The following is a 12748-nucleotide window of genomic DNA, read 5'->3' as shown; positions in this document are numbered from 1 at the left end:
TTGTCTGGTGGCCGGGCCCCACCAATATTTGAAGTTGAAGACTGGACCGTCAGCAACGCAGCCATTGTTTCTTCCGTCTCATATAGTCAGGCAAAGTAAGCTGCTGGCGCAATTAGCAGCTAACAGCCCGCTGTTTCTTTTTTTTCTCTGTTTAATCCTCTACTGTTTCTGCTCCCACAGCACAACTAAACCTTCCACTTCTGAATTTGCTTTTTGAAATGCATGTAGCAGTCAGCAGATTCAATTTGTTCAGCAATGTAACGCAAAATGGCATCATTCAGCCATACGGCATAGCGACGATGCTAGCCTCCCGATGTAAAAATCTCAAAACTAAAAGATACTCTACAGATGCCTGCCTCACTGTCAATGGGGAAAAAAAAGGAAAACAAAACGGAAACATCTCATGCATGTACCCTTCACCATCCCATGTCAGGTATTTAAACGTATAAACTACGCCAGACCAGCCCCTGATTCTGCTTCCTTCATCTTCTTAAGCACACCCAAGTTATATCATTGTCCACTTGCAGGGAGCTGACAAGCTGCAATGCAATCAAGCCCTTCCTGACAATACTTCAATTCTCCTCCAAGCTGCCCCAGACGAAGTCCTCCCATGGAATAGCAGAGCAGCATATGCCCAGTTTGCCAGGTGAATCACACCGTCATAAAAGGCTGCATATGCCAACAGGTGCAAATTACCACTCCAAATGCTTCTGTCACAGCAAGCATACTCTTCAAGTGTTTCTACACAAATAGTACATCTGAAGATGGGTTTCTTCAAACTCTGCCTGGCTTAACCTCCTGACGCTGCCCATTCAGAAACTGCGCAGCTCCAAAATCACCCGTGGTCTGTATTTGAGCTATTTTGTTCTCAAAACACTTTGCACATTTTCTTTGCAGCCCAACTTAAGTTGTGTCGTCAAGTCATCCAAGATGACATATATCTCCCGATTCTCAGGTTGCTTCTCCATAGCTCTGAATCCATGAATGATCTCATTTAAGTTCACCACACGATATCCAGGGCTGAAACACTCATGTCTCTCCATGGTAGCCTTCACCCTGTGAGCTTCTTCCCATCTCCCCGCAGCAGCATACACACTGCAAAGTAGCGCATAGTGAGCATTGTTGCTTGGTCCTAGCTCGATCAACTTGAGGGCAATCCGTTCCCCTGGTCCCCAATCCTCCCGGAACCAGCACAGCCCAAGCAAACCGCCCAATGCCTGTGCCTTTATATCCTCAGGGATACTCTATAAGCTCAGCTTCTTCCAGAAGCCCAACACTCCCATATAGATTGGCCATGCACCACTAGTACGCAAATGTCCGCTTGAGGTTGTACGTGGTGCTCATCTGCTCAAAATATGTCTTACCATCGTCCAACAGGCCTAAATGAGCACAGGTACAAAGAACACCAATGAAAGTACTCCATCTGCACATTCCCTGAAAAGGCAGTCCAGTTGTTAAATACATGATAAAAGGTCCACAATAAAATTGTAGCTGATGTTGCTGTCTGAAGAACTAAACTTGGAAATCTGAACCCACCTGGTTTGATCATCTGATGGAGCAGTTTGATCCCATCACCAGGTACACCGTACACACAATGCCCGATGACCATTGCGTTTGAACATACTGAATTCCTAAATCCTAACGCTGAGCCCATCAAACACCTTCCTCGCAGCCCCGAGCCTCCGTCACTTGCTATACATATCCACTAATATTCTAAACCAACAGGTTATCATCCTCGAAACAGCGCAAGAACATGCGGAGCACCTCCCTCCCAGCCCCCGGCCTCCTCAGACTAGCACACGATGCAGCTGCCCCGATCATGGTTTCCGCTGTCCTCCTCACTCCTATTTCTGCCATGCATCGGACCACCTGCAGCGCCTGCTCAGGCCACTTTGCCTTTACATAACCATTCATCACGACATTCCATGACTGCACATGTCCATATTTAGCAGGAGCATCCCGTCGAACAGCTGGCGTGCTGCATCAATGCCACTCTCTGTGCCAGCAAAGGTCGTCATCAATGCCACCCTCTGTTGCAAGACGCGATGCCCCTGAACCGCATTTCGTCGAGCAGGTGGCGGGCGGAAGGGAGGCGGCCGGCGTAGACGTTGAGGGGTGCGTTGGCTGCGTGGGGCGGCGAGAAGAGGATGCCACGGCGGAGGAGCTGAGCGTGGAGGGTGAGCGCAGATGGGAGGTGGAACCGCGAGGAGGCTGTGGAGTGTGGAGGCGGCAGCGGAGAGAGAAAGGATTGAGAAGCGGTGGGAGAAGAGCGGGTGGTGGGCGGCGAAGAGGGAGAGATGACGGGGAATGGGAAGCGCCGAAGCGGATGCGGCGTAGAGGGAGAAAGAGCGGGAGCGGAGGGGGCAGGTGGCGATGCAGCAGTTGGAGGAGGTGGGCGGGCGGGCGGCGACGGGGTGGCCAAGGAGGACCCAACGGCGGAGGAGAAAGGCGAGGGCGCAGAAGACAGCGGACAGGGTGCGAAGGCCGCAGCGCAGGAAGCGGTGGAGGTCGTCGACGTTGACGGTTGGCGGCGGCGGAATGTGGGGGACTGGGGAGGTGGACTGGCATCAGGGGAGAGCACGGTCGCCTGCGCCATGGGTTGGCGTCTTCAGGGCTTTGTATACTACATTTAACACTTGGGCCTTGTATACTTTTTTTCGTGTGACTTGATAGCAAGGGAGTAACATGTGTACAACATTTGCTTTTAAGTATGTTGGTCACCCAATCTCCCAGGATATGATTTAGCTCCGGAACAACTATCTAATTTTGAATACTGTGAAGTTTTGAACCCCTCCGCGTTGGAGAAGTTACAAGATGGAGGCCTAAACAAAGAGTTAGCAGTACCAGCTGATCTTTATTAGCTTGTGGACCGGGCCGGGGGGTGTTAACGTTTTGTCAACGTGAAGAGAATCGAAAAGCCAGACTTGACGCAGCAATAAGAAAAGCTATTCTACTGTTACAGTAAGAAATAAATCACGAATCGTGAAATGATACGTAGCATGGTGGTTATAAGATCGTCTCGGTAGCCACCGAGATCTGGATTCAACTTCCCGTATGAGCGAGGTGCTGTGCTTTCAACGGTAGCTGATGTTCCTATCGACAGCGAGATGTCTGTGATGACTTCGTCAATCTCAAAAATTTGTCGGTTCGGTCTCTCGAAGGTACTCATAGAGGTAAGTTTACGTATGTGTATTCGTAGAGGTGAGTGTGCATACATATTTGTGAGCCTCTATGTGTGCATCTCTCGGCATCAGTTGCTTGTTTTCTTCTCCGGTAATCGATCCAGTTCGCTTATTATCCGCTCATCATCTCCGGCCAAAAAAAGAAATAAAGCCAAGCTACGTTGCAGCTAGAAGGAGTGCGCAGCGGCATGCGTGGTCGGCGGTAGCCACGGGTATTAAGCGCGGAAATGTTGAATATGTAAGCAAGGTTTATAGGAGATGTGGGTTAAGAGTTATAGAAGATATAATTTGCTCGTATTTCTAAATTTACATCTTTGATGTGAATTTATAGAAGATGCGACCCGCGTCTTCTATAAGAAACCCAATAGGAGATGTAGAAAAATCACATCTCTCCAAAGCTCTTTAACAAGTGTCTTCTATTTACAATATGGGAGACGTGAAAAATCAGCATCTTCCAAATTATCTATCCAACGTCTTCACTGACGGAATTTTAGCCCACTTTCTCTTGTAACAACTCTTTTTGGAGACGCGGTTTTTAACTCGCATCTCCTATAAAACTTGTTATCCGAGACTCTATTATATCCCGTCTCCTAACTTGCTTATTCCTCGTCTCATGTACGCGAAATAGGAGTCGCGGCTTGTATACCCACGTCTCCTGTATGAGTTGACACAGGAGACGCGGTTCTACCACTTGCGTTTCTTTTATTGGTAGCTATGGGAGACGCTATTTGAGAACACGTATCTCCTTTGTGTGTTGTGATGGGAGACGCTATTTGCTACCCTTCCACGTCTCCAGTTGCATTTTGCACACACGCATACAAATCCACTGCTCAGTAGACACATCTCACAGATTACACGCACAAGAAGCTATTTTAAGATTCAACATCACAATTCAAGTTACACCATTTCACAAGTTACAAAAACATCACAAGTTATCCAGTTCATCTAAAACCATCACAAGAAGAATATTTAAGAGAGATTAAGTTCTGGATTTCTGCAGTGGAACTCTCCTTTCTCCGATATCACCTGGTTCATGATGAAGGAGGCAATTTTTTCGCGAATGTTGTGCAACACATCTGTGTCGAGGGGGCTTGTCATCACTTCGAACTTCTGAATGGGAAAAACAAAGTAAGCAAGAAAACTTAACAATTTCTAGAGATAACAATGCCAAAAAAGTAAAAGGAGCAATTCTAACTGATTAAACCTCTAACTTTTGGGTCGAAAAGCAGCAGAATTCCAAAAACTAATCCCCAACTTGCTAACATAACATCCAGTCTAGGTCAGTTCATGTCATACTTCTAAAATTGAGAGTAGACAGCTAACCGAAATTTAGGGCTAACATAGAGTATTTATGGCATATTTCTAAATTTTAGAGTAGACAGCTATCAGAAGTTATAAGAAATTCAATTAGCTATCAGAAATTTAGTTCTAAGTCATGGTATAGATTACTCGTGCCATAATTTCAGAATAGTACATCCATAGCTCACTTGCAAATGCCATATTTCATAATAATACAGACAACCTAGGTATGAAAAAAATGAGCCATCACTGCATGTGTCTTAAATTAGGAGATATACCTCAGGATCATCATCCATACTAAGTAATTTCATTGCTTTCATCATGTGATTGACGGTATAGAAGCCACATGCATTGCCGGGAGGTTAGTGGTGGCACTACAAAAAATAAATAGATCAGAAATAGTGAGAAGAAAGAAACTACCCAGTTTCATTATCAGCTTTCACAGCAATGCACCGTACCGAAAACTTTGTTACATATTCCAAGCTGTTGATGCTGTCCATCTTCTTCATCGTGCGGTATGAAATAAAAGCTCTACAACCACATAGCCATCGAACATTGTTAGTTCACTATTGTCACCACAGCCATGGAATTGTACAAAGATTATTTTGAGAATTAGTTGAAGGTTATGAACGAACTCACTCACTAAGTACCACTTTCAACACACTGTGATCACGCGGCTTTGACCTTTGTGAATCAAAGTACAAGGTCTTTTTCCACTTTGAAATGATAACCACTAAAATCCAGTGGCCACCTGTGTTATGCGCAAACATGATAAGTTTCTTCTTAGTATATTTTTGCAAGACTTTTGCCACATATCCCACCACATAAGATTTGTCTAAATTTATGGTAGCCAAGGACATCAACTCCGAATCAAGGAAGCCCACTAGCATAGACTTTACCTTTGTTTACACAATCATGGACCTCAAGTCAAGAAGAAAAAAATAGTGTTAAGACAAATGAATTAAAATAAAGCACATTTATTAAGCTATATCCAACAAATGATTACTGAGAAGCAGCTTAGAGCAACTTACGGTGTGAAGCAGCGGATAAGTGACACATCCAATGCATCAACATTGAAAAGGTCATATAAGTCATTAAAACCCACAAGTAAACATTCCGTGTCCTGCGATCGCTGAAAATAGTACTGGACCAATATAGCTTTCTTCTTTGCAACACAACCTTTCAAGTAGTGACTACAGAGTGAAGTGGTTGTAGGTCCGTCGCTCTCAAGTTCATCAGCTGTCAACATTGGTGGTCCATATTTGTAATGTGGGTTGTGCTTAGTCCATGCTGATGGTTCACCTTTCTTCTTGGGCTGGTGCTTAGACCTTTTGATTGAACCCTCAGCCATTTCCCGCTTCCCTGGCCTGCGATTATTAGCAGCAACATTCTTGCCTGCACTAGCTGGCTCATCACATGCAGTCTTGGCTGCATCATCACCTGGACTATTGGTTGCAGCAGTGACGGGAGCACTCTTGGCTGCAGCAGTGCTCGGAGCAGCACCAGCAGGTTGTTCCTTTGAAGGAATAACAGTGGCACTCTTGGCTGCAGTAGCAGGTTTCTTTGAAGGAACAATGGTCTTGGCTCGTCCTCACTCATATCATATCGTGCAGTCTGATTGTCACACTCCGATTCATCATTATGGCAGGTAGAACTGTCATGGAGCTTTTCATCACCATCATGGCAAGCTGTTTGTTTGCTGACTGGCGGAGATTCCTTCACGCATACGACCTCCATGCAAGTCTCGATCATTAACACCCTTCTCTCCATGCTGGTTCCAACACAAGTAGTCATCCATGAATCCCCAGACGATGAGATGGGCGTGCCCATGCAACGAACTTGAGAACTTTCTCACGTTCTCACAATCAATGCATGGACAACACATGGCAGACAAGCGCCGATTCAACTTGTCCGCCTCTGCTGCGCTAATGAATGACTTTAGACCACTTAGGTACTCTTCACAAGTACGGTTTTCAAGATACATCCACCTTCGGTCCACCATCTACATTGTTAAATAAGAAACTTATCAATATCTAAGCAAAATGAATACAAGTCGTGACAATAGTAGAACATGAACAAATGTGCCTAAATAGTGTTTCAACCTCAAATGGGCCTAAAATTGTATTTGGACTTTAAATCGGCCTAAAACACTAGAACATGGGCCTAAGATTGCATTTGGAGCTCGATTATGAAAAGAAAAGCCTCATCTTCTTAGCTTCCAGGGCACCTGCCATGAAGGGAGCACAACGTGCAGACAAGTCAACCACTTAAGCTTCAGAGAGTAGTGGCGGAGCCATGGCATCCAAGTCCAGCAGGATGGCGATCAGCTCGAGCATGGTGGCTGGCCGGCGGGCTTCAACACAACTCAACATGTTCATCAATTCTGCACACGCATAATGGAATTGAATTAAACACACACATAACAAATTTCAAGCATGACCGAGCTGGCTGTAGCTAGAGTCTCACCTTCTTGGCAACCCTGCAAGACCCAACGACGGTGGAGGAGAAACCCGGGATATCGGCGGTAGCTTAGGAGGAGGCCGGGATGCCTGCAGCAGCTCCGGATGAGATAGAACGTCGACGGCCTTGAGCGAGCAGCAGCAGACCTAGCTCTCGCTGAGCGTGGATGGCGAGGAGCGAGGCGCAGGCAGGAGTGGAGCCTCACCACGCCGGCGATGAGCTAGGGCCGGAGGTATGTGCCGCTGGCCGGCCGTAGCACGCAAGCGCAGACGACTGCGAGGGAGCGAGGCGCGAGCAGGGAGCGGAGCCTCACCACGCTGACGAGGAGCTGAGCGAGGGGAGGGGCAGATCGGAGGTACGTGCCGCTGGCCCGGGCCACATTACGCACGCGAAGACGACCACAGCGAGGGAGAGAGGCATGCGGGCAAGAGCGCTCGCGACCATGCCGACGAGGAGCGAGGGGAGGAGGAGGTGTGCTGCCGGCCGGCTGCAGCACGCACGCGCAACCGACGGCGAGGAGCAAGGCGCGGGCGGGAGCGCTCGCCCGTGGCGTCCAGCCGGAACAGCGTCAACCGGAACAGTGTCAACCAGAGCAGTGTCTTCTGTAGGAGAGGCTATAGGAGACGCGTGTTGTCAAGCCACGTCTGCTGACATGCAAATATGAGAGACGGAGATTAACAATCCGCGTCGCCTTTATACAGGAGACGTGGATTTTAAGCCGCGTCTCCTATTACAGGAGATATTGGAGATGCGAATTGTAATAGAAGACGCGGTTCCTGAAACCGCGTCTACTTTTATGAGATACATAGGAGACGTATTTTTTTAACCCGCGTCTCCTCTCTTACGGGAGACGCGGCTTGTATATCTGTGTCTTCTATGTTGGTAAATAGAAAACACAGCTTATCCTCTGCTACTGGGAGCGTAACTATAGAAGATGCGGCTTGTCAACCTGTGTCTTCTTTTATAGGAGACACGGGTTAATTCCGCGTATTCTATAAATGTATCTTCTTTGTTGAGTTACATAGTGGTTCCCTCGTTTCGTACCGCCTATCTAGCTCGGTCCCTTAATTGCATGCTCGCGGTTGCCACTCGCAAGGCAACCAGGCCAAGAACTAGCGAGAAGAACAACTATGTAATATAATGCCACGCTACATGTGTACACGATCGACAAAACAACATGCCACGTCAGGGCCGGTCGAGTCTCTGTGCTAGCTTGGTCGTCTCGTCGTCCTGGAAAATAAACACTGCAACACCAGCAGGCCAGGAATTATAAAAAGAGAGAAAGAGAGGCCACGTATGTATATCTATGTAGAGTAGCTGGCTCGGTGCACGTAGCGTGAGATACGCGTGGCGTGAGGCGGGTCGGTCACGTAATACGTGACTACTACGTCCGATCCAGAGCGCGCGCGGCTGGCTCCGATCCTGCTGCAGGCTCAAGCAAACTTACCGCGCGCGACGCGTCCAGAGCTAGCGTTCGGTAGAGAGCGTCGATCGTGCGTTGCATTGCGCGGCGGCGTACGTCGCGGTCGACGAGCGTTGACCCGCTAGCTATCTGCGTGCTTCAAGAGGAAGAGATCGACGACGAACCCTAGCCTGGTCTCGTTCAATTCATTCATCATCGATCTCAGGTAGAATCGAGATGGCCGGCCTGCAGCAGGTAGCTTAGCACTGAGAAGTCGGAAACGCATACATGCATATGCATCATAGCGGCGCACATGCATGCGGCTACATGGATCCATGATCTTTCTTCACCTTTCCAAGCTGTATACGCTAATACGCATGCACGTTCACACATGATTATTACTAACTTACTACTTGACTAACTATATTAAGTCTTAGGTCACACTCAACCCCAGGCCACTGATTCATGTATGTGTTTTGACGATATTGTTTTCACATGAAAAGACAAAAGACAGCCATTGTAGGCTCCAAGCTAATTAGGCTAGTACGCTTGTATGTATGCTTTGCTGGTGAGGTAACTCCAAGGAAAAGAAAAGCCATTGCGTTGCTGACCCGGCACGTACCCTCCCTCCCTCCCCAAGCTATTGCAGCCCCCTGCCTGCCTCTGCATCGATCTGCCTGAGGTCAACGCCGGCCATGCAAAGAATGCTTGGTTAGCTGCCAATCGCTATAAGAGAACCTCATTGCCCTCCTCGCTCCTCCATCCATCCGATCCATCAGCAGCCCACGAACTGCACAGCCAGCAGCAGCAGCGGCAGCAACAACCAAAGAGATACCAATAGTAGTAATAATGGCGCGGTGGTCGGCGTCGACCGCCGCCGTGCTGGGCGCGGGCCTGCTGCTGTGCGTGATGGCGCTGGCGGCGTCCGCGCAGCCGCTGCAGCCGGGCAACATGCAGGTCATCACCATGGAAGGCAAGCGCAACAGCAAGTTCACCTGCGCCGACGCCAGGAAGAACTCCAACCGCCCAGGATGCACGGCCACCTGCCCCAACCGATGCCCCAAGAAGTGCCTCGTCCTCTGCCCAACCTGCAAGACCTTCTGCCGTGAGTACTAGTGCTATGCTATATATATAAATATACTATCTTCGATTCGATCTCATGGCATGGCAATGTGGCATGCACACCTCTTATTATGCAATTCAATTCAGTGTGCGATTTCTACCCCGGCGTGTCGTGCGGCGACCCGCGCTTCACCGGCGCCGACGGCAACAACTTCTACTTCCACGGCAAGAAGGACCGGGACTTCTGCATCCTCTCCGACGCCGGCCTCCACATCAACGCCCACTTCATCGGCAAGCGCAACCCGACCATGAGCCGCGACTTCACCTGGATCCAGGCGCTCGGCGTCCGCTTCGCGCACCACCACCTCTACGTCGGCGCCGCCAGGACCGCCCGCTGGGACGCCGCCGCCGACCACCTCGCCCTCGCCTTCGACGACGAGGACGTCGCCCTCCCGGCCGCCGCCGGCACCCGCTGGTCCCCGCCCACCGCGCCCGCGCTCTCCGTCACCAGGACCGCGCACGCCAACACCGTCGTCGTCGAGCTCAGGGGCGTCTTCCGCATCATGGCCAACGTCGTGCCCATCACCGCCGAGGACTCGCGGGTCCATGGCTACGGCGTCACCGACGACGACAGCCTCGCGCACCTCGACCTCGGGTTCAAGTTCTACGACCTCACCGACGACGTCCACGGTGTGCTCGGACAGACCTACCGCACCGACTACGTCAACAGGCTCAACGTCACCGCCAAGATGCCCGTCATGGGGGGCGCCGACACCTTCCTCTCCTCGGGCCTCTTCGAGACCGACTGCGCGGTCGCAAGGTTCGGACGCGCCGGGGCCACCGCTTCCGCGGCCGCCGGCGCCGGCACTACCGGCATCGCCATGGTCACCGACTCCAAGTACCTGTAGATCGACCAATCGACCTATCCAGCAAGCAGCTACTTGCATACATCTGATGAGACGAACGTTTATTTTATTTAATCTCCGATCCGTATAAGGATATATGTATGTGTCCCGACCTAATCTAATCAAGTGTTGGTGTATTGGTTAATTAGTATTCAAATCAACTTTTCTATATATAAAAAAGAGAAATAATTCAGGAGCATGCATGCATCTAAGGAAGAATATGGAGTATGCCCGAGGGCTTGCCCGCATCCCGTGTGATCGTCTCTTTCTGACCATATGGAAAATTTTCCGTTACATGCATACTATATGGATGTATTAGCAAGAATTTTGTCTTTTGCATGGTTAAGCATAAGTGGATTTTTTTAACCTAATAACAAACGAAACTGGGATTGGGGTAATTATCACACATCAACTTGCATTCTGGTCAATATCGAAAATCAAAATAAGAAAACATGTAATCTGCACGGTTACATTATCTTGAAATTCTCTGCGAATTTTGATTCTTAAACGGGAGGTGTACATAAGTACCTTCTTATCCTGGAAGAAAAAGAAGGCACGGCAGTCATCCTGCCATTTCAACATATTAGCTGCTGCCATGTGTCGCAAGGCTTTTTTTTACCACCCTCTGCCGCTGAGTGCCTGTTCACGTTTTACCGCTGTTATGGACCGTTTTGCAGGCTGCTTTAGTGTTGGACCTTCCGGCGATTGAACTAAGCCCAATACGCCATCATGTGCGACGTCAGTGTCTCCTCACCATTTTTGTACTGCTGGTGTTCGCTTGTGTAGCACAAGGCTTGCGGTAAGCAAGAGAGCCTGACAGAATGGTAGAAGATCTTCTACACCGCTATCGTAGTATTAATTTGTCTCTAACACCATCTCAATGTACAGTCTTACTGTACAGCTACCAAGATTAAGAATTTGGTACCGAGCCGGATGAGTATTATGGGGATGAAACTTCTCTCTCATCTTATGAAACTCTCCTCTCTCTCTCTTCGTAATGATCGTGTCATGTCAGCAGATATGGTATGAAGTTTAATACCTATGGAGCTCCTTGTAAAATTTCCACTAAGACTAATCTAAACATCATATAATAACCAGTTTGTTTATTGTCCCCATGAGCTATGATGCCTTGCTATTATTTCACACCCCGGAGGTCATCCTTTCAAGTGGGGGGACCAATCATTCCTACTATTGTGTTTGCACCATTTTTTGAGTTGAACAGTGTAAAGATTGACTTTAAAATATAATTCATTAACTCCAATTGTGTATGTAACCACAAATAGGGAGCCTTTTATTTATTTTAACCTTTTATTTTCCTGCTAAGAAGCATTATATGATACTAACCAAGGTCCAAGTACCCAATAAATGGATCTTCGGACATAGAAAAACAGTATAAGTTATTTTTTATCTAAAATAAATTACGTGTATACTCTATAGTTTTAGCTGAATTTATGTGTATACTTTGGGCTATGATCCCACACACACCTCAGGTTAGGCCGGTCTTATTTCATTTATCACCGCAGGTTAAATCTGATTGTACTTGATACATGCTTCACGTCTTCACGGGCGCGGCAAAGCGCGTAGCTCATCCTAGTTTAACTTGTTTCAATATCTATACGTGCACCAAGAGCAGAAGCGTCCATTCACTGCCAATTCGCGGTGTGCCAGCTACAAAAATATTGATACTAGATGATATCCACACCCACACCATATGCATGTCTCAAGCTTGATGAACGAACTAAAACGGCCTTAAAAAAAGGAATAGGCTCGCCAAAATCACACCTATAGCAGCATTCACCATGTTAGTCTGCACCTCCCCGTAATTTACATGCACGGCGGAATCACCGACGATGGTGAGAGCCTTTCATTTAGCATTAACACTAGATTCGATACTATTCTCGCAATAAATACCACTTCCAGTCGAGCTTTGTCAACAATAATGATGGGATGAAACCAAGAAAAGAGCGTTACACGTGGCAAATAAGTCCAAAGAAGATATCAAATAGCTATATTTACCCTCCACGTCGAGTCTCGCACTTTAAATATGCTCGCCTAATCTCTGGAGGCGTGATAGCCAGATGGTGTATATTCTCTTTTGGTACAATTTTCCTTAAAATGTGTTTTTTTTTGCCTTATCAAGGTATGCACTTGGGAATTAGGATGCTTTATCCACGTACTCTACAATTCTGCTCCCTAGGGCATGCGAGCGGTATCTTAATTATCACACGTCTTGGAAAAGTTTATTGGCCTCTTAAGAGAACTAATACAAGTTCTGAAAATATCTGGAGTATTGCTTAGTGTATAAATTGGCATGAACTCTACCAAATCCCTGTGGATCATGTTTGTCTGGTAAACTAGTTCAATCTTCCTCACAAGAGTAGTAGCAGTTCGCCAGTGTGGCCACCGGAGGAAGAGACATTTCCTTACCGGATTGGGCC

General features: G+C 47.9%; 1 protein-coding gene and 1 pseudogene across 1 annotated transcript; one reads left to right on the top strand and one right to left on the bottom strand.

Moving 5' to 3' along the window:
• Positions 1–12: 12 nt before the first annotated feature.
• LOC112884572 lies at positions 13–6366 on the bottom strand (annotated as a pseudogene).
• A 2757-nt stretch (positions 6367–9123) lies between these two features.
• LOC112887116 lies at positions 9124–10509 on the top strand. The gene is made up of 2 exons (XM_025953211.1): positions 9124–9448; positions 9553–10509. Exons 1-2 carry the CDS (start codon positions 9193–9195, stop codon positions 10311–10313), a joined length of 1017 nt encoding a protein of 338 aa, XP_025808996.1. The 5' UTR covers positions 9124–9192; the 3' UTR covers positions 10314–10509.
• Positions 10510–12748: the final 2239 nt, after the last annotated feature.

Source organism: Panicum hallii, chromosome 3 (assembly GCF_002211085.1).
Source record: "Panicum hallii strain FIL2 chromosome 3, PHallii_v3.1, whole genome shotgun sequence".
Classification (NCBI taxonomy): Eukaryota; Viridiplantae; Streptophyta; class Magnoliopsida; order Poales; family Poaceae; genus Panicum; species Panicum hallii.
This window is presented reverse-complemented; position numbering and strand designations above follow the sequence as displayed.

Bases quoted from the DNA above. Each gene is read 5' to 3' on its own strand.
- LOC112887116 (XM_025953211.1), top strand. From the start codon at position 9,193: ATGGCGCGGTGGTCGGCGTCGACCGCCGCCGTGCTGGGCGCGGGCCTG. The intron at 9,449-9,552 runs GTGAGTACTAGT...AATTCAATTCAG, and splicing joins AACCTGCAAGACCTTCTGCC to TGTGCGATTTCTACCCCGGC.